This window comes from Myotis daubentonii, chromosome 19, assembly GCF_963259705.1.
Source record: "Myotis daubentonii chromosome 19, mMyoDau2.1, whole genome shotgun sequence".
NCBI classification, from domain to species: Eukaryota; Metazoa; Chordata; class Mammalia; order Chiroptera; family Vespertilionidae; genus Myotis; species Myotis daubentonii.
In genome coordinates this window covers 16,357,803-16,382,704 of record NC_081858.1, presented here as the reverse complement: position 1 = coordinate 16,382,704, position 24,902 = coordinate 16,357,803, and the positions used below count along the sequence as shown (strand labels likewise).

The 24,902-nt window shown below is 60.4% G+C and overlaps 1 protein-coding gene across 2 annotated transcripts in view; it reads left to right on the top strand.

Annotated features, from left to right (window-relative positions):
• The window catches only part of KIRREL3 (kirre like nephrin family adhesion molecule 3), a 456,656-nt gene that overhangs the window by 412,249 nt on the left and 19,505 nt on the right, over window positions 1-24,902 (top strand). For both annotated transcript variants that reach the window (XM_059676141.1, XM_059676140.1), the window contains exons 5-7: window positions 9,570-9,727; window positions 14,711-14,861; window positions 20,851-20,956. In XM_059676141.1, coding sequence (XP_059532124.1) covers window positions 9,570-9,727; window positions 14,711-14,861; window positions 20,851-20,956 — 415 coding nt within the window. The remainder of the gene's footprint in view (window positions 1-9,569; window positions 9,728-14,710; window positions 14,862-20,850; window positions 20,957-24,902) is intronic.

Sequence of the window (24,902 nt, the reverse complement as noted above, 5' to 3'; positions counted from 1 at the left end):
AATGCAAAAGTTAGCCTGCCCGGCGTGGCTAGTGGTTGAGCATCAGCCTACGAACCAGGAGGTCACGGTTCGATTCCCTGTCAGGGCACGTGCCCAGGTTGTGGGCTTAGTCCCCCATCCAGGAGGCAGCCAATCAATGATTCCCTCTCCCTTCCTCTCTGATAGCAATAAAGGTATATATTGTTTACTATGCAAAAAGAAGTGCTCTCAACCTCACTTCAGGAGCCGATCACTGGAGTTTCCTATGTTTGCCTTTAAGCCCCTTTAGTGAGGTGACCATTGGCCCACACCCCTCAGTTTCTGCACAGACGGCTGAGGCTCTGGGTACTGGTTGGGAAGGTTCCTTCCCCGCCTCCTTCCCCTCCTTAGGGAAGGCCACTCAGTGCCCCCAGAGGTCATGGCCAAATCAAGCAAATCACGTTCTGTCTTCTATGCCTGAGCCCAGCCAGACGCCTGTCACACCAGTCTCCTGCCAGGTCAGGACGGCGGCCTCAGAGCTGGGAGAGCCACACCAGGGCGTGGGGACCGGTTCTCGTTCCCATGGCTACCTTGGGCCGCTGGGCTCACCAGGGCCTGCGTCAGGGGCCTGGTTCCGCTACCTGCGACTCGTGTGGCTTGCCTCCAGTGGGTTGACCGTTCTCTGCCTCAGTTTCCCCATCTGTAAAATAAGGACACCACACGGTCCTGCAGCAGGAGTTTACCGTGAGGGTCAAGCCAGTGAAGTGGGCAGAACAGGTGAAGGGGACTAAGAGGTACAATCGTGTAGTTAAAAAGCAAATAAGTCGCCCGAGGTGCCGTGCGGCCGGGGAATATAGTCAATACTGTTTAATAACTTCGGGGAGTGACAGATGGTAGCCAGGCTCAGCGTGGTGATCATTTTGTAGCGTATAAAAATATTGAATCACTACGCTGCACACCTGAAGCTAATTTAATATTGTGTGTCAATTATAATTCAATTAAAAGAGAGAAAAGAGAAAACAAGGAAATGGCAGCCTGTGCCACCACGCTCGGCTCCCAGGCCCAACCATGCTCATCAGAACCCCAAGGTCAAGTCAAGGTCGGAAGGAGCTGAAGAGCTTTGTGAGGCCGAGGCAGGGCCGTGCCAGTTACTCGTACTGACACACCTTAGCAGGGCTCTCACGTTGTCCTGTGGCCGTTTGCACAACCACCTCCCAGGTGGCCATGGGGGCCACTCACACCCTGTGCTTGACCCCCCAACACTCAACAGACCCACCTCCTCCACCAGCCACTCAGGTACTTTCCCCATTGCTCTCATAGGTCCCCCTTCCCACTAAAGGGGGGGCTACCTGTGCCTCCACACCCCACCCACCAGCACCCAAGCCAGGACTCCTCTGGACACACACACACACACACACACACACACACACACACACACACACGGCTGTGTGCGTGGAGCCCCAGTCTGGGGCCCTCCCTGCCATGGCTCTCTCCCCCCGGCTCTGCCTACATCCTGTGATTTACTCGTCTGCTCAGCAGTAATGAAACGTCCTTCTCCCCGCAGACAGCTCCTCACTGATAAGATGGCTCAGGCCCTGTTGAATCTGGAATAAACAGGATGCCCTGCCTAATTCGAGGGGGAAACAAGCGGCTTTGTTTGACGTTGCCCCTGACAGCAGCTGCCCCTGCCCTCACAGTCCCGCCCGGGACCCTCCGCCCTGGAAGGGCCCTGCTGTCCTGCCTGCGACATCTCCTCATCACTGGGTGGCTCCGTCAGGGCTGCGAGGCCGGTGCTGGCCGGGGAGGCTGAGGCTGAGCCAGGGAACAAGGGCTGAAACAAGCGATTTCCCGGCCAATCGGCTGCTCATTTGGGCAAGTAACTTCACCACTTGGTGCCTCGGTTTCCTCATCTCCAAAATATGCACGAACGATCATTGTGTCTGCCTTCCATGGGGTCGCTGTGAGGACTGGAGGGTGGTTTTTAGAGGGCCGTAAGTTCCGGAAGTCTTGGTGGCCCTGTATCAGTGTGAGCTATTCTTCCTACTACTGTCGTCGTTGTTGTTATTACATCCAGGGCACTATGCCAGGTGGGGGGGAAATGCAAAGAGGACTGAGCCTCTACTCCAGGTGCAGGGAACCTGAAAGGGGCCCTCAGGCGGATGTGCTCGGCCGGGTAGAGTGCCGGGTAGAAGGCCCAGCGCGGTGCTGTGGGAGCTCGGGGAGCTTGGCTTCCGACTCCGCAGTTCAGGGAAGATGCTCACCGTGGGCAGACACCGTCCTAAAGGCTGGGGTGGAGAGAGACCCTGGCAAGGACCAGCCCTTGGCGCTCCTGCTCTCGGGGCAGCCAACAGCACTGGCATCAAGGCCGCGTGAGCTCATGCAAGTGGCGCCGGGTGCTCGGGCAGAGCAGAGGCCAGACAAGGGAGGGGCGGGGCTGAGAGGGAGAGAGGGCTTCCTGGCAGAGGTGCAGAGCCTAAAGAATGACCACGCGTTAACGAGGCGAAGGTCTTCCTCTGAACTGATTGGCGAGACCAGGGGACTCTAGCCCGTTAGGACTCGGGGTCAGGACACCCCCAGCAGGGGAACTGAGCAGGCAAATGCCGTAGTTCTAGAAGGGCAGGCTGTCCCTGCAGGGAGCCGAGCAGACCAGTCCCAGCTCCTGGCAAACACAGGAGAAAGAGCTGGAGGGAGAAGCCCAGCTGGGAGGCCTCCGAGCTGAGGAATGGAGTTTGCCTGGAGCAGCGGGAGCCAGTGAAGGTTGTCAGCAGCAGAGGCTGAGCTTCCGAATGGCCTCTGGCCGCACTAGAGGGAGAGAGGGGCGAAGTGGGGTGGACAGAGAGGTCAGGCTGTGGCCCCCGTTCTGAGACGAGTTCAGGAGCCCAGGCACGTGGGTGGTCACTAGACAGTAGCGTACTATTGAATATACCAATTAGCTTTTTCTTTTTTATGGTTTTTTGTTTGTTTGTTTGTTTGTTTGTGGGGCTTGGGGGTTTTTTTTTGGGGGGGGGGGGTTGCTGCATAATAAACCACCTCAAACAGAATGATTCTGAGTCAGCGATTGGCTGAGCTCAGCCCAGAAGGCTCATCTCTGTTCCACAGGAAGACAGCTGGGCTCATGCCTCTGTGGTGTGGCCTCCCTCTCGCGGGCACAGGATGGGGGGGGGGTGGGGAGCTGGAGGAGGAGAAGCCAAGCTGGGCAGGGCAGCATGGGGTCACCCCTGGGCAGCCCGGTGAACACAGGGCAGGGGAAGGAGAGAGACACCTCTACTTCCTCAAGGAGACAGAGCACCCACCATGCAACCCCGGACCATGGACAGTGTTTCTCCACATCGCATCCCGCTGGGCTCCAGCAACTAAACAGCGAATCTGATTTCATTATATCCCCTGTTTTACACACAAGGAAACTGAGGCACAGGGCGGCTAAGCAACTTGCCCAAGGGCACACGCTGGTCAAGGTGGGACCCAGGCTTCGACCCCAAGCTGCCCAGCCGTCAAGGGAACTAAACAAATGGGAAGGGACAGTTGGGGAGCAGTGATTTATTCCAAGGAAGTGATTCTTATCCGCAGGAAGAATTTGAGTTGTTGGTAAAGATGAAAAATGAGACTGGAGAGGGCGACAGGAGCCAAGAAGTTCAGACTCTATCCAGATGGCAATGCCTCAGCAAGATTTTACACACGTTCGGCAAATGGGGACGAACGGATGCTTGGATGGATGGATGGATGGATGGATGGATGGATCTCCTGACTTTTGTGAAGATCACTGGGGCCCGTGTCGGGGAATGAGGGAGAGCATGCGAGGCAGTATCATCCAAGCAAGAAATGATGAGGGCCTGAGCCAGGAAGACCTTTGGGGATGGAAACAGAGAGACATGTTTGAGAATCTACCAGGATGGTTAGTTAACAAGGCAGGTGATGGAGGGGAGAATCCAGAAGGAGCTGCAGATTCAGGTTATGTAACCTGCCCAGTCCTTACAGCCTGTGAAGTCACGGACTCCAGCCAGGTGGGGCTCAGCAAACGCCACCCGGGGTGTCCCCTGTACGCAGGTGCCAGCCAGGTGATGGGGATCGAGGAAGAGAGGCAAACACGTGCAGGTCACTGCATAGAACAGGTTGGCTATCGAGGCAGAGGACGCCCAGGATGCCATGGGGACATGGGCCAAAGTCACGTGGTCCACCCGGGAGGTTCCAGAAAGACCTCAGGAACTGGGCAACCCGTTAGCTACGTCTTGAAGGCTGGGGAAGGGAGACCCCGGAGAAGGGGTGGGGGGAGAGATCTCCAGCATCCCAGGCAAAGAAATGCCCTATGTGGAGGCGCCTGTTAAGAAACAAGATCGCTAACTGCAAGCCCAGTGTCTGCTGAGCCATCCAGGCCCTCTCTTTAAGTTGAGGAGGGAGCAGGGCACCAAGAGAGGCTGAAGGGCCCCGTGTGTGCTCTCATCGTCCGGTGAGCCTTTCCTTCAAAGCGTTCTTCGGCCTGTCCTCATTCCCCAGAGGCCTCCAGAGCAGGGCTCCTCAAGCACTGATGTAATACAGAACCCCCGGCGTCCTTTTCAAAGCCGGGGCCGGTGCGGGAGGCCCAGAGGTGGGGCCCAGCAGCCGCTGCATCTGTAACAAGCTCCAGGGGGGGTGGCACTGCAGGCCCGTCCGGGCGCACGGGGAGCGAAGGTCTGCAGGAGGCAGGCCGGTCTGGTTTTCTCAGCCGTGATCTGCTCAGACAGTGTCATGAAAGGGGCTGAATGGAGGAGCTGAAAGGAGAAAGGGAGGGAGGAGGGGAGCAAGGCTGGCATCAGGACGGCTGCCGAGACGGGGGGGGGGGGGGGGGGGGGCGGGGGGCGGTGAAGGGAGAGTCTGGAGGGTGAGGTGCTGATCAGGATGAGCCAGAGGCCCAGGTGCCCTCCCTCAAGTCCAGTCAGCTCGCACACTCCCAGTCAAACTCAGCCCACTCCCCGCCCCTGTGCCCCTGCCCGAGTCCCCAGGGCCTGGGGCTGAACGCCGATGCCTAATAGCAAAGGGAAGTAGTGCCGGCAGCTAACCCGCTCCTACCCCGCAGCCGGGTGTCTGATCTGTCACCTTGTTCAGCCTGCAGCCTTCTTCCCCGCCTGTGATCCAGGCAAATCAGACTGGGGTCCCTCCTGGACCAAGAAGATGGGTGCTACCAAGAAAACAGGCTGAGGAGCACCCCGCCATTACCACCACGCCTCCCCGGCCCAGGCTTCTCCCGCCAGAAACGGCAGGCAGCAGCCAATCCCCCAATGTCACACCACAGAGCGTTCTTATGCAGCTGACCCAGTGAGGGCCGGGGCCTCTTCCTCTTTGTCGCGTCTGCAGGCCCCCCCCCCCCCCCTGCCACCCAGTCACTCATCCATCCCCAGTGCTAGCCACCACACACGTGCATGATATAAAAGGTGCCGACCTCGGAGGGGAAGGCCAGGAGAGACCCCAGCCCAGGGATCCTTCACTCATTCATTTAACAAGTGTTTATTGAGCAACTGCTACGCGTCAGACACTGATCCAGACATGGCAGTGCCTCCGGGACCAAGACGACGGGGTCTTCTTTGTCGTGAGGGAGCCTCCTTTCTGGTAAACGGAGACGGACAACATGACGCCCCTGATGGGGAAATGGGGCGGGTGGTGTGATGAAGAGCAGGGGAGGGGCGATGGCATGGGCCTCGCTGAGGATGTGAATGAAAGCTGTGCCCTCACAGAGGAGACGAAGCCAGCAAGACGAGGACACAGGAAAGAGCATTCTGGACAGCGCAGAGCCGCTCCCAGCTCTGGGGGCCAGTCCGTCCCCCGTCCCCCCCCCCCCCCCCCCGCCCGCCCCGGCACCCGCTTCGGTCATCCCCAGGCCTCAGTCATTCCACAGTGAATGCATTTTGTCCTGACGGGCAAGGAGCACAACACCAAAACAGCCAACTATTTTTATCTCCAGATTAATCACAAAAGGCTAACGTTTCCACCTTCCCTGTGATTAAAAATTAGGAGACCAAACTCTGTAGTGGTTCAGGATAATAACCAATCCTGTGAGGTCTTCATGAATAATGCATGTCCAGGCTCAGGCTGCTCCAGGCGCCCCCCCCCCTCCACTCACACCCCCACCAGCGCTTCAGCTCTTGGTCCCTCCGAAGAAGAGAGAGGGAATGAGTCCCCCTTCCGTACATGGGGAGCTGCAGCTGCCAGAAACTGTTGATTTCTATTCAGCCTGTGGGCCCCCCAACTTCCTCCCTCCTCCCCCACCCGCCCCGCACACCCAGCCCCATCTGCACCCCCCCCACACCCCATCTGGTGTGCAGCCAGGCGAAGGCCAATCAATAATGCATAGCTCCACGAATAACTGGCGTGATAACCGCTTATTTGGGAAGATGTAATCAGCACCCATTCTGAGGGTGGATGTGTGGGTGCGTGTGTACCCACCCTGCAGCCCACGCCCCTCTCTGCTCCCCTCCCTCCCTCATCCAGTATTCCCAGCACCGCACTGCACAGCAGGGAGGGAGGGCTCTGCCCAGCGCGGTCTTTGTTTTTTTGGAAAGGCCTGCTCAGTCCCCGCACTGTGACCGGAGGAATGACGAGCAGGAACAAAGGCCCAGAGACAGTCGGTTCTTAAACCTGGCCACACGGGACCCGCCAGGAGCTTGAAAGCCCTACTGCTTGGGGTCCAGCTCCAGAAATGGGCCCAGCTGGTCAGTGTATGGCCTTGGTTTTCACAACCTCTCCCAGAAGATTGTAAGCTGTGGCCTGGCTTAACCCACTGTCAGACCCCGCGAATGTCCGTGCTGGAGAGAACGTTCCAGATCCCCTGTCCACCTCTCACGTTTATTTATTTTTTAAACAGAGAGGAAGGGAGAGGGAGAGGGAGACACATCAATGATGAGAGAGAATCTCTGATCAGCTGCCTCTGGCATGCCCACTCCACACTGAGGACTGAGCCCGAAACCCAGGCATGTGCCCTGACCGGGAATCGAACCGTGACCTCCTGGTTCATCGGTCGACACTCAGCCACTGAGCCACGCCGGCCAGGCGACCTCTCCCATTTCAGATCTGAGGAAATAAAACCGGAAGGGGCTGCTTCGGGCCTCGCCGTCTGTCCGAGGGCGCTGTCCACCCTACCGCACCCACGGGCTGCTTTATTCCTCTCCTAAAGCTGCCGGTGGTTCTTTTCCGTCTTCCTGGCCCTGGGCAAGCTCGGCTGGAGCCCCTGCACCCTGGACCCCTCCTGGGGAGAAAGCTGCCCCCACCCAGGGAGGGAGCAGGAGCCCAGCCCAGCCCTCCCGGCTGGAAGGCCCGGCCCGTGGAGACAAACCTCCCTCTGTGGCGAGGGGAACGCCCACCCCCAGTTGTGCAAAGCCCTCATTAGCCTCCCTGGGCTCCCGGGCCACACCCGCATCCACGTGGCCTCCGGCAGTAATGAGGGGGTACAGGGTGTCATGATTGTCCAGCCCACACCCACCATCTGCCTGTGCCCAGGCCCCCCGGGAGGCTGGGCAGGGTTAGATGAGGCCGACTTCCTCCCTGGGCCAGGATCCGGGCAGAGTCCTGGGGCTGATGAGGACTTCTGGATGCCCTGAGGGTCTGTTGTTTCTCAGGAATAGAAACTGGGGGGTGGGGGGTTGGTGCTCACAGGGCTGGGTCCTGAGCCAGGCCCTGGAGGCAGGAAGGGAGGGCAGAGCACTGGCTGAAGGGGACCCGGAGCCACCTGCTGTTCCCTGGGGGGCCCGGGATCCTGGGGGAGCCCCGATGCAGGAGCTCCAGGGACTGAGAAGGGAGCCAGGCAGGTTGCGGGGCGCGCCCTAGGGGAGAGCGGAGCGGAAAGCAGCACCTGTAGGGGAGGTGGGGGTGCCTGGAGCTCTGAGACCGCCTGCCCCAGCCCCCAGCGCGGAGGCTTGCACAGGGCCTGGTGGGGGGCGATGGACATTCTCGGTCTCTGGGTCCTTGTTCTAGGGCCCTAGCTTGTCCCCCAGCTACCCCTGGATCTTTCCCTGGCAGACTGCAGTCAGCCCCTCCCAGCCCCCAGAACTGAGGTCCCAGCCCCTCCAGCAAGGAAGAGCAGGGATCCCAGGGCGTCTCTGGGGAGAGCTACCCTCTGTGGACTGTCCTGGGAGAGGCAGGAGCCTCGGAGGCCACACCTCCGGAGTATCCACTGCGCTGACGTGAGAAGCGGCTCTGTGACCTGGACCCGGCGTCTCTGGGCCGCTTCTCCAAACGCTGGCCACGCGTCATCGTAAGCGCCTGCCCTACCTCCCGGGTCATCATGGGGTCACAGGCGCGGCTCCATGGGCCTTAGCGAGTGTGTATGGGACCCTGCCAGGCACAGGGCTCTGTGCAGGGCACCGAGGGAGATGTGGGGTCCTCCGGCACCCCGTCCCATGCGGAGAGCCAGCAGGAGAGGTTCGTTCTGACTGGGGCGAGGGAGCTGGAAGGGTAAAGCGCTAAGGAGATGCCAGGGCTTCGCAGCCGCTGTCTCGGTCTTGAAAGGCTGCCTGTCACCTGCCCCCCGAGAGGAAGGGGCCGCCCGGTGCTCCAGGTGTCAGGGGTCGGCTCCCAGCCCTGGCTCTGCCACTCCCTGGCAGCGTGACCTTGAGCCTGACCCCTTGAGCTGAGCCTCCTTTCGACACGTATGCAGTTGGGATCATAATCGTGTTTACTAGCAAGATGGTTGTGCGGATGAAATCAGACCACAGACGTGACCGTGCTTTGTTTAAAAAAGAAAAAGAAGACAGGCTGGTGTGGCTCAGTGGTTGAGTGTTGACCCATGAACCAGGAGGTCACGGTCCAGTTCCCAGTCAGGGCACATGCCCGCGTTGCAGGCTCGGTCCCCAGTAGGGGGCGTGTGGGTAGGGATGATGTTTCTATGTCATCGATGTTTCTATCTCTCCCTTCCTCTCTCTGCAATCAAAAAAAAAAAACTTATTTAAAAAATAGCATTTTTAAAGAAGGAGAAGGAGGAGGAGGAGGAGGAGAAGGAGGAAGAGAAGGAGGAGGAGGAGGAAGAGGAGATGGAGAAAGAGGAGGAGGAAGAGGAGATGGAGGAAGAGGAGGAGGAAGAGGAGATGGAGAAAGAGGAGGAGGAAGAGGAAGAGGAGAAGGAGGAAGAGGAGGAGGAGGAAGAGGAGGAGGAGGAGGAAGAGGAGAAGGAGGAAGAGGAGGAGGAAGAGGAGGAGGAAGAGGAGATGGAGAAAGAGGAAGAGGAAGAGGAGATGGAGGAAGAGGAGGAGGAAGAGGAGGAGGAGGAAGAGGAAGAGAAGGAGGAGGAGGAGGAAGAGAAGGAGGAGGAGGAGGAGGAGGAGGAGGAAGTGGAGGAGAAGTTGTTAAATAGGAAGCGACTACAGATACTGTCTGGGCATCAGAGCTCTGCTCCTCCCTCTGCGACCAGGTTCAGGGCTGCCCTGTCCCCTGGCAGGCTCCTCGTGAGCAGAGGATGCGACGCTGCTGGGAACAGCCTCTGCCAATAAACAGGCCGTGCGTGTGTGCGGGATTACTGCTGTTATTACAGTGACAATACTCGGGGATTAACGGTTATTAAAGTGTGGTAATTACTGTTTGTCATCAGCTCCATAAAGCCCGCCAGCTCCGCGGCTGCCCTCAGCCTGACCTCCCTCCTCCTCTGCCCACAGTGCCACCCGATGACCCCGTCATCCTGGGGGGGCCCGTGATCAGCCTGCGGGCAGGGGACCCCCTCAACCTCACCTGCCACGCAGACAACGCCAAGCCCGCCGCGACCATCGTCTGGCTGCGGAAGGGAGAGGTCATCAACGGGGCCACCTACTCCAAGGTGAGGCCTGGGGGCGGCGCTGGTGGGGGCAGGGCTGGTGGGGGCAGGGGAGGGGGTTGGGGGCTCCCTGGGGAGGGGCCAGCTCACCCCACCTCTGCAGCTCTTGCTGTCTCTGTTGCTCTCTGCACATCACTCTCTCTCTCACCCTATGGCTCTGTTCATCTGAGGGTTCTGTCTCTTGGAGGAGACTCCCCCACACTGGCTGGGGGGCCTCATGTACCCTCACTGCCTCCAAGCCCCTGGCCTGGTGTGCGGGTTAGCGCCTGGGCTCCCAGTGGGCATCTGGCTGCAGCAACATTGGAGTGACCGCAAGACCTCCCCCCGAGTCCCCTTCCGGACACCCGGGCTCGGGCCTGGCACCAGAATCAACACAAACCGGGGGGGGGGGGGGGGCGCGGGCAGGACAGGCTGAGGAAGAGGGGAGACACTATGGGCTGAGTCCAGAGAGAAATCTCCCTGGGGAGCCAGGGCCCTGCTCCACCTGCTACTTCACAAGCTGCTGCCAGGTGCGGGGACGAGGCCTGGACCCTGGAGAGGTGCTGGGTCTTAGCAGGGCGTGTATGTCCCTACCTCGAAGCCCCTCGCCCTCTGGCCCCACCTCTGCTCCCTCCGCCTGCTGCCGGGACCCCGGGCCTCACTGGGCTAAGAGCACTTGCGGAATAACAACCCCCACACTGGGCCCCGCTCCCTCCACCAGCCTCTCCGCTGGGTCACCCCAGCACCCTCCATCCACCTGCCTATCAGGGCCTAGAGTCTCTACCCAGCAGCCACCACTCATCCTGGCTTTCTTGATGGGCGTTACTCCTGGCCTCAGGGCACAGCGTGAGGTCCCTGAGAAGGCAGGGTCTGGGCAAATGCACTGTGCAGGCCTCCACCTTACCTTCCATCCCCATTCAAGCGGCCCTAGTGGATTCCCCAGGCAGCTGTAAAGAGGGGAATCAGAGAGATGTTAAAAAAAAAAAAAAAGAAAAAGAAAAGACACAGGAGAGGAGACCTGGTTGCCAGGCAATTAGGTCTCACTCAAGGCCTCTTTTAAGCACAGGTGTTGAATCCCCACCCACTGCATTCCCTGGAAACCTCCATCATCCTCACATGGGGTCCCTTCCACCCCTACCCCCACCCCCAGGCATCTCCTGGCCTCCCATCTCTTGGGCTCAGCCTGGCTCTCCACTGCCCACCGGGGGGCTTTGGCTGCCACCTGCACTGGACACCCGCACCCAGGGCACATCTGTCAACTGAAGGCCAAGGGGTGGGGCATGGGGCACAGACAGGAAGCTGCGCCCGGGCAGGCAGAGTTTAGAGATGAGCCCCAGACCCCACAGAGCCTTGGATGCAGAGAGGGCCGGAAACCCGTCCACGAAGGCTACTGCTCGACGCACTCACCCCTGTGCATGGGTCAGGTGCACGCCCGCCCCAGCACACACCTGCACGCACAGCTGCGCTGGTCCTAGTGCCCCTGCAAGAGCTGCCATCAGGGTCACGTGGGGCAGCATGCTCATGCCACCAAGCCGGAGGGAGGGCTGCCCGCCCCAGGCCTTGGAAGTGGTGGCCCAGAAACAGAAGACTCGCCATTAATAATTCACGGGATGAGCTGGTGTGCACACTAACGAAGGTTTCTGAAATAGGAGGTGGGGGGCTGGGGCCCCCGGCGTGTCCCCAGAGCCAAGTTCAGTGAAGAGAAGGAGCTGGGAGGGAAGGTCCGCGTGGGCTGGGACAAGAATCAGCCAATGATAGAATGCTCGGCCTGGCTGGGACCTTCAAGGCCTCAGAGCCCAGAGGATCCGTTTGCATCTGAGTAAAGGGGAGAGCTGTCAGAGGGGAATGAAGGAAAAGAAGGATGAGAATAAGGAGATTCGGAAGGAATGAGGGAGGGAGACAAAGGAGGGAGAGGGAGATGGAGGCTGGGCAAGAGCAGGCAGGCCATGCCCCCACCCCCCTCCAAGCTACCTTTCTGCCCTGCGGGCTCCCAGGCCTCCCTGGCCTTTCTCAGCCTCCTCCCCCAGGACATCCCTGCAGACCTGGCCCTTCCTGGGTCCAGGGCCTGGGGTCCCCGAGAGCTGGGAGCCGGGTGAGCCTCCTGTGGGAGCCACAAGCCTGCCTTCCCCTCTCTCCCTGGTTTAATGAACACATCTCCCTTTTCTCTAATTAGGTGGAACAAACAGCTTGAACCAGAATTTTTATTTCCCAGAAAAGCACACGCCCGGACACAGTAAATATGTCATTAATCATCATTCGGAGGCAGAGGAGCACCCTGGGTGGGGAGGCTGCGGGAGGCAGTCCTGGGGCCTCATTAGGAGCGCGGACCACCGGGTTCCCTCCCACCAGCACCGGCTGGCCCGGCCCCTCAGCCGCAAAGAGCCGATCAGTGGAGGGGCCAGCTGAGTCCAGCTTATGTCCATGCCCCTTGTTAGCACAATGGGGGGTACAGAAAAGGGGGGGCATAGTATGGACAGCCTCCCCATTTCACTACACACACATACACACACACACGCGTGCACGCGCACACACGTGCGCACGCACACAGACATGCACACAGACACGTACACAGACACGCTCCACCCCAGGTCTTATTTCCACCCAGGAAATTGTTCTTATTATCGCTTGGATATTTATAGACGCAGGAGGTCTGCGGCCCAGCCCGAGCCAGCCGGCTGCTGTGCGGTGCAGCGCCCTCCGCTGGGGTTGGGCTGGAGGCCAACCCTCTGTGCCTTCTCTGTGCAGGTGCCTCGGTGGGCCCCCATCCAGTTCCTGGCCTGCAGCCTGCTCCCCACCCACTGCCCGGACTGCCCCATGCCTAGCGAGGACTGACCACATCCCTGTCCCCCAGCCCCTCTCCGGGGACCCCTCTGCCCAGGGCTAAGGGCACTACCCCATGACGGCCCAGGGAAGGCCTCAGGCCATCAGCACCTGCCGAGACCCAGGCAGTTTTCCAGCATCCGGGAGACAGTGCGGACGACGGCCCCGCCCCAGGGATCTCTCCGGCATCTCAGAGTCCGGCCTTGTCCACGCAGGATGAGCTGACCTAGACAGAGGCTCGGGTCATGGTCCCGTGCTGGAGGCCGCAGGCTTTGCCCCGGCTAAACAGGACCACGCTGACCGGCAGACCCAGAGAGTGGCTCCGGCAGCCTGCGTGACCTTGGCCCTGTGACCTCGGAGGCTGCACAGTGGTCCTAACTGTTCCCACCTTCACGTGGAGATCACACTCACCTCCTTCCAGCTGTGGAGGGAGGGTCAGGGCTCAGGGTCATTCTCAAGGGCAAAGCCCAGCCCTGCCCACCCAGTTCCTGGCTCACTTCGCTTCTGCTGAACAGAGATAGCTTCCTCCCAGGGTCTGGGGAGATTAGCGCCCAGGCCGCGGTTAGTGTAAAGGAGGTTTGAGGAAGTGGAGGCTCTTGTTCTATCCCCTGGCTCTAATCACGGTGAAACAAGACTGCACCGCCACCCCTTTCCTGGAGGGAGTTGGCTCCCGCCCAGAATCAGCAGAGTCCAAGGACTGGCCAGTCCCGCTGGGAGTGGCCCTCCTGCCCACATACCGTCCCAGCAGGCACCGCCTTGCGGGTCCCCGGTGGGCTCCCCTCCCAGGGCTCCAAACTGACGGGGAGGGCCCTGAAAGGGGGTGCAGGGGAGGGGCGAGGCGGACCCAGCTGCAGAATGGCCTCATGGTCCCATGGAAGCTAATGGGAGGCGGGAGACCAAAAGCCTCAGGACTCGTATTGGTTTCCTAGGGCTGCCCTAACAAGAGACTACAGCTGATGCTCAAAACAGGTGGCGTTCACTGTCTCACAGGCTGGAGGCCCAGAGTCGGCACTCGGGGTGCCGGCGGGGCCCTCGCTCCCTCCGAAGGCTTTAGGGCGGGGGCGGGGCACATCCGGCCCAGCCCTCGAGCCACGTGAGGCCCGAAATCCTTTGGTCTGGCCCTGCCAAGGCATGAGGGGTGAGTTAATTAAATGTGTGACCACAGAGAGCAGGCGAATTCTGAAGCTGATCATGTTGTGTGGCCCTCGAGTGATGTCATAAACATCCAAATGGCCCTTGGGAGAAAGAAGGTTCCCCACCCCTGCTTCAGGGAGAGCCCTCCCTCGACTCTTCTAGCACCAGGTGGCTGCCGGCTCTCCTTGGCTTGTGGCGGCATCACTCCAGTCTCTGCCTCCCTCTCCGTACGGCCCTCTCCTGTGTTTCTCTGCCTCTCTGCCTCTCCATCTTGTCAGGACACCAGTCATTGGATTTAGGGCCCCTTCTAAATCCAGAGTCTCAACTAACTGCTAATTACTTAGCTAATCTGTGGAGACCCTACTTCCAATTAAGGTCACATTCTGAGGTTCCAGGGGGACAGGAACCCTGGGGGGGGACACCACTTAACCCGCTGCAGGGGCCTCTTACTTGTGTCACCTCCACCTTGAAGGGTATGTTTCTCGGTCTGGGCTGTTTTCTCACCTGTCACGTGGAACACATGGCATCCGTTCTGCCTATAGCTTGGTCAGGGCTCTAATGAGGCGAGGAAGTGAATGACTTGAAAAGTTGAAAGTGTTTAGATAAGTCAGTGTCCATGGATTCTGCCACGCCCCCACCCAGTTCCCCCACGCCCCAAGCTACATCCCCTTCGACAGACCATGTCCCTGTGGCGGGACAACAGCTCTGCCTGCGGCACAGGCCTCAGAGCTTCCTGCAGACCCGGAGCTCCCTCCCCGGACACCAAAGGCAGGCCGGTGGGAATTCCTGCCCAGGACCTGCAGCCTGGCTCCCTTCCTCATCTGGGGTCTGCCAGTCCAGGCTGGTTTTCACGCGCGATAGGACGCTTTCTGGTTCCTTTTTCTTCTGCAGCCCAGCACTCAGCCAGGCCGGGGAGCCGAGGTGACCCCAGCTCTGTGCAGAGACGGTGCCCTGGGGTCGTGAGCTACCTGCCTCCGGGCACAGGGCTCCCTCTTCCTGTAGCTGCCAGGCCATGCCCGCCGGGTGACATGGGCCTTCTCTCCCTCCCCCCAGACCCTGCTCCGTGACGGCAAGCGCGAGAGCATTGTGAGCACCCTGTTCATCTCCCCCGGAGACGTGGAGAACGGGCAGAGCATCGTGTGCCGAGCCACCAACAAAGCCATCCCCGCGGGGAAGGAGACCTCGGTCACCATCGACATCCAGCGTGAGTACTGACCCGGCCTGGGCATGGAGGAGCCCCCACACCCAGATCTGGGCGCAGAGGAACCCCACACCCTCGTCTGGGAACAGAGGAGTCCCCACACCCCGGTCTGGGCACGGAGGAGTCCCCTCACCCAGGTCTGGGCACAGAGGAACCCCACACCCTGGTCTGGGAACAGAGGAGTCCCCACACCCAGGCCTGGGCACGGAGGAGTCCCCACACCCCAGCCTGGGCACAGAGGAGCCCCCTCACCCAGATCTGGGCACAGAGGAACCCCACACCCTGGTCTGGGAACAGAGGAGTCCCCACACCCCGGCCTGGGCACAGAGGAACCCCACACCCCAGCCTGGGCACAGAGGAACCCCACACCCCGGCCTGGGCACAGAGGAGTCCCCACACCCTGGCCTGGGCACAGAGGAACCCCACACCCCAGCCTGGGCACAGAGTAACCCCACACCCCAGCCTGGGCACAGAGGAGTCCCCACACCCTGGCCTGGGCACAGAGGAGTCCCCACACCCCGGCCTGGGCACAGAGGAGTCCCCACACCCCGGCCTGGGCACAGAGGAGTCCCCACACCCCGGCCTGGGCACAGAGGAACCCCACACCCTGGCCTGGGCACAGAGGAACCCCACACCCCGGCCTGGGCACAGAGGAGTCCCCACACCTGGCCTGGGCACAGAGGAACCCCACACCCCGGCCTGGGCACAGAGGAGTCCCCACACCCTGGCCTGGGCACAGAGGAGTCCCCACACCCCGGCCTGGGCACAGAGGAGTCCCCACACCCCGGCCTGGGCACAGAGGAGTCCCCACACCCCGGCCTGGGCACAGAGGAACCCCACACCCTGGCCTGGGCACAGAGGAACCCCACACCCCGGCCTGGGCACAGAGGAGTCCCCACACCTGGCCTGGGCACAGAGGAACCCCACACCCCGGCCTGGGCACAGAGGAGTCCCCACACCCCGGCCTGGGCACAGAGGAACCCCACACCCCGGCCTGGGCACGGAGGAGTCCCCTCACCCAGGTCTGGGCACAGAGGAACCCCACACCCTGGTCTGGGAACAGAGGAGTCCCCACACCCCAGCCTGGGCACAGAGGAACCCCACACCCCGGCCTGGGCACGGAGGAGTCCCCTCACCCAGGTCTGGGCACAGAGGAACCCCACACCCTGGTCTGGGAACAGAGGAGTCCCCACACCCCGGCCTGAGCACAGAGGAACCCCACACCCCGGCCTGGGCACAGAGGAGTCCCCACACCCTGGCCTGGGCACAGAGGAGTCCCCACACCCCGGCCTGGGCACAGAGGAGTCCCCACACCCCGGCCTGGGCACAGAGGAACCCCACACCCCGGCCTGGGCACGGGTTTGGGAAGGGACCAGCCTGCACAACCAGCTCCTCAGACTCCTCCCTGCGGGACAGCCTCAGGGTGGGGGGGGGGGGGAGTGGGTCAGGCAGCTCCGTGGCCCGGCCGGGTCTGAATGTGTGGACACCCAAAGGGCCCGCTCGTCCTTACTGTCACTGAAGCAAAACATCTCAGACGAGGGTCCTTGGCAAGTGACGTGTCTAAGCCACGTTTCCACACCTGCCAAAGGTAGAGCATCCACATCAGTCAATGCCCTGGTCACCGCTGGCCCCGCCGGCCTCCCAGGGGGCCCCCCGCAGTCCCTCGGGGTCCCACACCCGGTGAGCAGCACCAGCCCCTCTAGAGGGTCTCATGGAAGGGCCGGTCACGGGCAGAGAAGGGCGAAAAGGCCGTCTGTACTTGGCACGCATTGTCTCACTCCGTCTGTACGCTCATCTGGAGCAGGCATGACGATGGCCCCCAAATGGGGACACCGAGGCCCCCAAAGTCTGATGAGCGTGCCCAAGGCCACAGAGGCAGCCTGGCCCTGCAGACCGGCGCTGGTGACCCTCCCTGTGCTTCCGAACGGTGGGCCTCGGCGAGAGTCAGTTACTACAACGAATGTCAACTCAGGGGCTCTGAGTGCCTCGTCATGGGCTGGCACTCACTGCCTCCCCATCATGCTATTTGCTTTAACTCAAGTTCATGTCAAAACACTTCCCAACAGCCCTGGCTCGTCTAAGGCTTCCGGATTCCGTTCCACGTGGCACTCCAAGGATCTGCGTCCTAGGATTTTCTTTCTTTCTTTCTTTTTTATTGATTTCAGAGAGGAAGGGAGAGGGAGAGGGAGATAGAAACACCAATGATGAGAGTCATTGATCAGCTGCCTCCTGCACATCCCCCACAGGGGATCGAGCCTGCAAACTCAAGCGTGTGCTCTGGGAATCAAACCGTGACCTCCAGGTTCATAGGTCCATGCTCAACCACTGAGCCACCCAGGCTGGGCTTAGGGTTTTCCGAACCCGTCTTGGGGCCTAACAGCAGACGCTCCCACTCAGTGTCTAGAGTCCTTGCAGACACCGTTACACTCCAGAGGGCAGAAGAAATGGCTGTAACAGCAGACACAGCACTGAGTTCCAGGGGAGCTTTATCTCCACCGTTTGCATCCGTTGTTGGCCCCCCCCCCGCCCCCCCGCCCCCCCCCCCCACTCCACGCCAGGCAGGGGAGGTTTCCTTTCACCCCTCACTCAGGGAGAGCCGAGAACAGCAGGGTGATGGGAGGAAGATGCTCGCTCTAAGGGTCGTGTGAGTTTGGGGGTCAGCCTCAGAGGGGCGCCTCCCGCCCCTGGCCCTCGCCCAGGGCCTGGCTCTCCACGCCCACCTGCTTCTGCGCAGCAGCTATGGCGTAGAGCAGCAGGCCCAGCTGCGGGGAGGAAGCTAGGAGCTGGGGGCATCAGCTGGTCCGGCGGCCAGGACGGCTCCACCCCGAGGCGTGCAGGTCTGAGCTGGGTGCTCCACGGAGGGACTCCGGTGCCTTGTCTGATTGCACCGAGTGACACCCGAGCTCCCTTCTTGCCCTAGGATTGACCACGAATCAGAGCTCTCTCCAGACACAAGCCACCCCTGGGAGGAAGGAGGGCGGGAGGCACAAGTCATCCAAGTCTCCGATGGCCGAGCTGCCAGCTGTGGCCACGACACAGCCACTCCCTCCTTCCCCACTGATCCCCAACCCGGGCAGGAGGCCTGTGCCAGCTACAAATCCCGCACCAAAGAAACCCCCTGCTTGGCTCCCAGGGCCACGGCCTGGGCCCGGCAGGGAGACTGGGGAAGCAGTGCTCCAGGCCATGCATCACACCAGGGAACCTCCCGTCAGCAGGAAAGCTGTCCCCACACGTCGGCCCACCAGCTCCTAAAAGGCATTGCCCTAAATGCACTCCAATGAGATGATCGATTTACCATAAGGGCGTGCGATGACAGTCTGCGTCCGTGGAGGACGCCAGCCCTGCCAGGTCCCTGGGCCCTGGCGGCCTTTCTTCCCAAAGACATCTCAGCCACGTGAGGAGGGAGGCCTCAGGGAGAGGTCAGGTGGAGGCTCAGCACCCCGGTGCCTGCTCATGGCTCCGCCCCATCCGAGGAAGTGCAGGCCATGGTTAAGGCCACAGCATTCTTCCTGGTTTGAATATGGTTCTGTCAAGGTGCACCTGGCTAGTTAACCTCTTGGTGCCTCAGTTTCCTCATCTGAATACAGCGGTAGCGATGCTTACCTCATAGGGTTGCTGTGAGGTTCTATTCAGCCATTCCGATGCTGTGTCTAGCCCAGTGCCTGGCACGCGGTGAGCACTTTGCACCTGTCAGCTGTTGTTACCATGCACAGTGTGCGGCCACCCCTCCCCCAGGACCCCCCACAGCCCAGGGCCCCCCACAGCCCTGACAGGGGAGCGGTCTCCGTCCATGTATCCCCTCAGAAAGTGTCTGCATGTGTGTGCCCAGCAAAGATCAGGCTCCCTCCACCCCCAGCCTCCCCCTTCCTCTCCCTCCATCGCTCCATTTGCTCACTCCATAAGCACCCAGGTGTTTGCTGTGGACGCCATGGGCTGGAGGAGCGGCCTTTGCAAGCCTGCTCGTTTTCTCGCAACCAGGAAGCAGCCACACTCAGCAAAAGCACATTTGTTGTTTGTTTCCCTCGGTCTTTATATGTTACCCAACGGAAGACAAAGCTCCCAGATTGAGTAATGGGAGAGAAAGCTGAACACCCCCAAAGTCTCGCTACATCTGGACTCTGCATCCAGCTGCCAAGTTGCAAATGGATGTGCTATAAAACCACTAAGTCATGGAATTTCGCTCTTTTCCCACCTCCTCCTCCTTGTAATACTTCCCCTGAGTGTGTGCACACATGCACACACACACGCACACACACAAGCACACACACGTGCACGCGTTGCTGATAGAAACACTAACAGGCTCAGCTGTAACATCTGTTCCATGTGATCTCGGTTCCACCAGCTACATCAAAGCTGCCCTCTACACGTTACGCAGCCAACATCACGCATGGGATTAAAATCATGTTTAATGGTTGGATGTGACATAAACTATGTCTGCCCCTGGAGCCTGGTAGATGCCTGCAAATTCATATCCTGCACAAGGAGAGGAGGGGCCTGGAAGAGGAGTGCAGGGGCTGTGGCCAGGGTGGAGGTGCAGCCACAGGGGAGGTGCAATCCTTCCCGGGGCCCATTCTCCGAGGTCCTGCAGGAAAGGCAGGCATTGAGGGTGTTGCAAAGAGGTAGGTAGGGAAGCTGCAGGAGGCTGTTCCAAGGATGAGCTGAGAATGGCAGGTGGGGGATGGACGAGGGGCCCACGCAGCAAGAATGGTCCCCATAGGTATGTGCTCCATGCCCCTGCTCCCCGAGAGCCATCATTTGACCAAGGTGGGGTGGGCCTCCCGGAACGGCCCCCCGGCTTCTGTGTTGGGTTTCTAGACTCTGTCACGCGGGCGCCATCACCTCCTCCGCAAGAGTTGGATGGAGGCGCTCCGCTCGCCTCCCAATATTGATGTCGGAATGGGGGACGGACGGGAGCCAGCCACACATTCAGACCCAGAGGGCAGCTCTCCAACGCCTATACCGCAGAGCATGCTTCCCCAACCCCCATGAGATGCAAGCTCCTCCCTGGGTCTCCATGTCCCTGGGTGGCGCCGCCGGCCTCAGGGGGCCCAGCTGAGCCGGCCAGCCCTGCCTGGATAGAGGGCTGGGTCTCCTGCTTAGTCTGGCCTGGGCTGCGTGGGCCGGCACTCATCTGATGGGCAGCAGCCCAGAGCGGCTGCGAGTCCTGGGGGTCGTAGCTCTCCTGGGAGGCGAGCTCTCATGGCTACTCCTTGCCACACACATACCTTTGTGACCATTTGAACTATGCTTTCGACTCTAAGCTCTCTGCTTCTTTTCCTGATTCTTCCTCTGCACTTCTCGACATCTGCCCCCCTCTCCTCCTTGTCTCTCTCTCTCAGTTCCCCCTCTCCGCTACCTCCCCCCACTCAGCTCTGTGAGCTTCTCATCACGCTGAAGGAGGGAGCCCAGCCCAGCCTGGGGAGCCGGGGGCTGGGGGCCGCCTGTCAGAACGCCGGGGAGATGATTAGGCTGATGAAAGGGTGTGAAAGCCACGTTCCAGTGAACGGACGCACCGGAGCCCCTGCACAGAGATATGACAGGGGCATTTCAAAGACAGACCGTTTGGATTTCAATGGCCTCAGTGTCCACACTCCCCCTCGTGCCATGGCACCCCCTCCTCCCTTCTCCTTTCTGAAGCCTTTTGTTCTCTCCGAAAGCTGGACGGTGGGCGGCACGACCCTGAGGCCGGGCAGCCATACTTCCTAGCTGGCTGCTCATTGAAACACCAGGCTTTGGACCTACAGAGGGAGCCCTACCGCCACCCCCAGGACTGCCGGAAGCAGGCACCTCCAGGGAGTGGGGCGCCCCTGCTGAAGCCCCCAGCTTTCTGGGGACCCCTGGAGCGATGGCTGCTCCGAGGGTCCCCAGGATCGTGGGGGCGGAAACTCTGGCCTGTACCCTCCAGGTCACCGAGGGGGTCTTGCTGCCTCATTCTTCCCCAAAACCATGGCCACAGCTCCCCGGTCTACAGGGGACTCTCTTCTTCCTGCAGACCCCCCGCTGGTCAACCTGTCGGTGGAGCCGCAGCCGGTGCTGGAAGACAACGTCGTCACCTTCCACTGCTCTGCCAAGGCCAACCCGGCCGTCACGCAGTACAGGTGAGGGCCACGCTGAGCAGGCTGGCCTGGGCACGGGCCCTCCGCCCTCGCCTGTCACCTGAGCTGTCGCTGTGGGCCTGGGCACCCGGCACCCTGCTGGTTCCGTGTAGGTGCCCCTTCTCCTTCTCCATGCCCCACCCCCCCACACCCCGGCCAGGTGAGGACCCCTCCCCGCCTGCCTCTCCCCGCCACCCTGGCCGGCCGAGTCCCTCTCCTTCACACACAGATGCGCTCCCATTCCACTGGAGACGGTAGGTGTCACCTCTTCTGTGTGAATAGCTCGATGATCCCTTATTTCTGAAAAGAGGGAGAGAGGCTCAGGAAAAAAACATTAAAACCATCAGGGGGCCGTAACCGGTTTGGCTCAGTGGATAGAGCGTCGGCCTGCGGACTGAAAGGTCCCAGGTTCGATTCCGGTCAAGGGCATGTACCTGGGTTGCGGGCACATCCCCAGTAGGGAGTGTGCAGGAGGCAGCTGATCGATGTTTCTCTCTCATCGATGTTTCTAACTCTCTATCTCTCTCCCTTCCTCTCTGTAAAAAATTAATAAAATATATTTTTTAAAAAAACCATCAGAGGAACCAGTAAGGTCAGCATCTGGATTCTAGTCTTGAGTCACCACACTGGGCACCTGGGCAGGGTGGGGTCTCTGGGACAGCTCCCCGTCCCGCGGGCGCCTGGGACCATTCACACCCGTGGCTCACAGCACCGATGAGGCATCGCTACTGCTCCCACGCCCGTCTTCCCCCCTTGACTGAGCTTCTCGGAGGCAAGCACGGCAATCTGAGTCGCATATGGCGCTCAGCGTGGAGCACAGCGTGTGGCGTGTACTGTTCTCGGGAACGCGGGCTGACGGACGGGATAAATGCTCAGAGCCGTGCCTCTGGGCCCGGCCTGCCTGCGCACCATCACCGCACGAGGCAGCCAAGAGACGGTGACCTCAGAGGTGCTCAAGGGCAGCCTCGCCTGCCCTCCCAGTGGATCTCACCGTGGCCCTGACCCCACCCGGCCCTTCCCGCCAGCCCAGAGCTGAGGGAGGCGCCCAGAGTGCGGCCTCTGCCGTGGAAAGGGGTCATTAAGCTGCAGCCTCCGCCAGCGCCTGAGAGGCTAATGGCCTCAGACTGGCCAGTGTCGGGGGAGGACAGGGATGTCAGCCGGGCAGTGCCGCCCCAGAGGCAGCATCCGAGGTAATGGGCCAGAGAGGCGGCCAGAGGTTCAGGCTGGACTTGAGGCAGCGCCCCCTGCAGTGCAGATAATGAAACAACATGGGGACCAGAAACCAGGAGACAGTCTGTACCTTCGAGGATATTTAAAAAAAAAAAAAAAAATTTTTTTAATCCTTACCCGAGGATATTTTTCCATCGATTTTTATTATTTTTAAAATATATTTTTATTGATTTCAGAGAGGAGGGGAGAGGGAGAGATAGAAATATCAATGATGAGAGAGAATCATTGATTGATTGAGAGAAACACATGGATTGGTTGCCTCCCACATGCACCCTCCCCAAGGCTGGGGTAGAAGCTGCAATCCAGGTACATGCCCTTGACCGGGAATCAAACCCACAACCCTTTGGTGCACGGGCTGGCACTCTAACCACTTAGCAACACCGGCCAGGGCTCGAGGATATTTTTAAGGCGGATGCAAACCCATCTGTCCTGTCTGGCTTAGCTGTGCACTGGGCTAGGGGACCCCTGGAGGCGTGCAGCCCAGGAGGTCCAGGGGCAGGTCTGGAGCAAACTCCTGAGGCCCAGTCACCCCTCTGGAAAGAGCAGAACCCCGGTGGTGATGACGACGGTGACCAGGTGTAAGTGTGCACACGAGACGGGGTCATGACATGGACATGGCAAGGGAGTGACCGCTGGTGAGTCCAGTGAAGGGGAAAGGCGGTTCACTGCACTCTTCTTGCAATTTCCCCATAATTTCAAAGGTGTTTTTCTTTTCCACTAAAAAGTTAACAAAGGGACAAGCAGGCATATAGGCAGAGACCATGCAGGTTGCCCTGGGCTGTGGGCCTTGGGCGTCCCGCCCCATCTCCATCCAACCCTGTGGGTCACAGTCGGGGGGAGCTGTCAGGTGGGCCGGTGGGCTCCCTGCAGGTGGGCACTTGTCCTTGCATGCCGCCTTCCCCGTGGACTTCTGATCAGCCAAAGGCCCTGAGAGCGCTTCAGGGTGGATCCGGCTTCCTCCAGGCCTCCCCCCAGCGCACAGCGGCCTGGGTCCCACCCTGACCCCCTCGCTCCAGCGGGTGGATGGAGGAAGGGTTGGTCACAGATCCCCAACCACACGCCCCATTCGTCGCCCGATGCATCCACCTCAAGCAGGGGCCGTGCCAATTAAGTCGGGTCATTAAATTAAAGTTAGAAATTGAAGTGATTCATGAATAACTCATAATGGTTTGTTGGGAAGCTCCTTAAGCTCTCAGGGAGCATGGTTTGCTCTGTTGTTAAACGATAATTGTTATTTATTAATCGTGTTCTTAATAATTACCCGATATTAATTCGCAATAAGAACCACATGGTGCCTGCCTGGGGGATGGCCGCCTCCCGGCTGGAGGGACGGGCTGGGCAAGAGACCGATGCAGGGAACGAAGCGCAGGGGACAGGCCTCCGCGGTCCCAGGATGGAGCCGGGAGTGAGAGGAAGTGGGGTGCAGGCAGGGCTGGCAGGGGAGCTGTGGTCACAGGGACCCGTGGGCACAGGGTGACCATGGTGGGGGCCAAAGGGCCCGTCAGCACTGGGCTTGAACTGCAGGAGAGCGAGTGGGAAGTTTTGTGATTTTTTTATTTATTTTTGTTGTTGTTCATCCTCACCCGAGGATATTTTTCCATTGGTTTTTAGAGAGAGTAGAAGGGTGGGGGAGAGACAGAGAGAGAGAAACATTGATGTGGGAGAGACACCTCGATTGGTTGCCTCCCACACACGCCCTGACCAGGGCCAGGGATCGAGCCTGCCACCGAGGTACGTGCCCTTGACCGGAATCGAACCCGGGACCCTTCAGTCTGCGGGCTGACGCTCTATCCACTGAGCCAAACCGGCCAGGGCAGCTTTGTGATTTTAAAGTGAGTTTTGTCCACCTTGGAGACCTGTGAGGAGAGCCCCACACGCTCACACCCCCTGGGTACCCCAGCGCTGCTCCCGGGGCAGGGGCTGCCTGGTCCCTGGCCCACGCAGACGGTCCAGGGCCAGCACCCAGACAGGCCCGAGGCTCTCGGTCTCCCTCGTCGGCTGGCTCTGATTGGTCGGACGACTGGCTGATGAAAGAAGTCATCACAGCCCGCCTTCTGCCTCCAGGACAAACCAGGACAGATGGAGCCCTGAGTAGCAAGACAAGGGAGGGAGGGTGGAAACGGCACAGAAAAAAGAGCAAGCGTCATCCCTGGGGAGGGGGAGGGGGAAGGGAGAGAGGGGCACCGTGAGGGGACCTACTCTAGGGACAGGAGTAGGGAGGGACAAGAGAGCTGAGACCTGGCCGAGGGGAGGGGCGGTCGGGAGCCCGGCTAACCCCTCTCCCTCAGCTTCTCACCTTGCGGTGACCCCGACTTCCTGGAGCCTCATTCCCGTGTGTGGGGGTGTTGGGGGGCACGCCTGCAGGTGTGGGCACACGCCATGACACCTTGGCCTCTGAGGTTGCGGACTTCGCTTCCTTCTTTTCCAACGCAGCCAGGACAGGGTCCCTGACAGGCTCAGAGCCGGGTGGCCCGCCGTCTGGGGGCTGCCAGTGTGTTACCCATCGCCTAGCCGGCCAGATGGCTGACCGACCGAACAGCCAGACCTCCTCCCTCCAGAATAACCCACTCGTCCGGTGCCACTGCCCGCCTGGTGACCCTCAGACCGAAGCCGGCCACCTGCACCGCCAACTGCTCCCCAGCCCTGGAAGCCACCCTGCCTGGAGGTCCCCGGAGGGACCCGCAGGGGCTGCCCGCTGCCCCAGGCCCGGCTCCTTCTC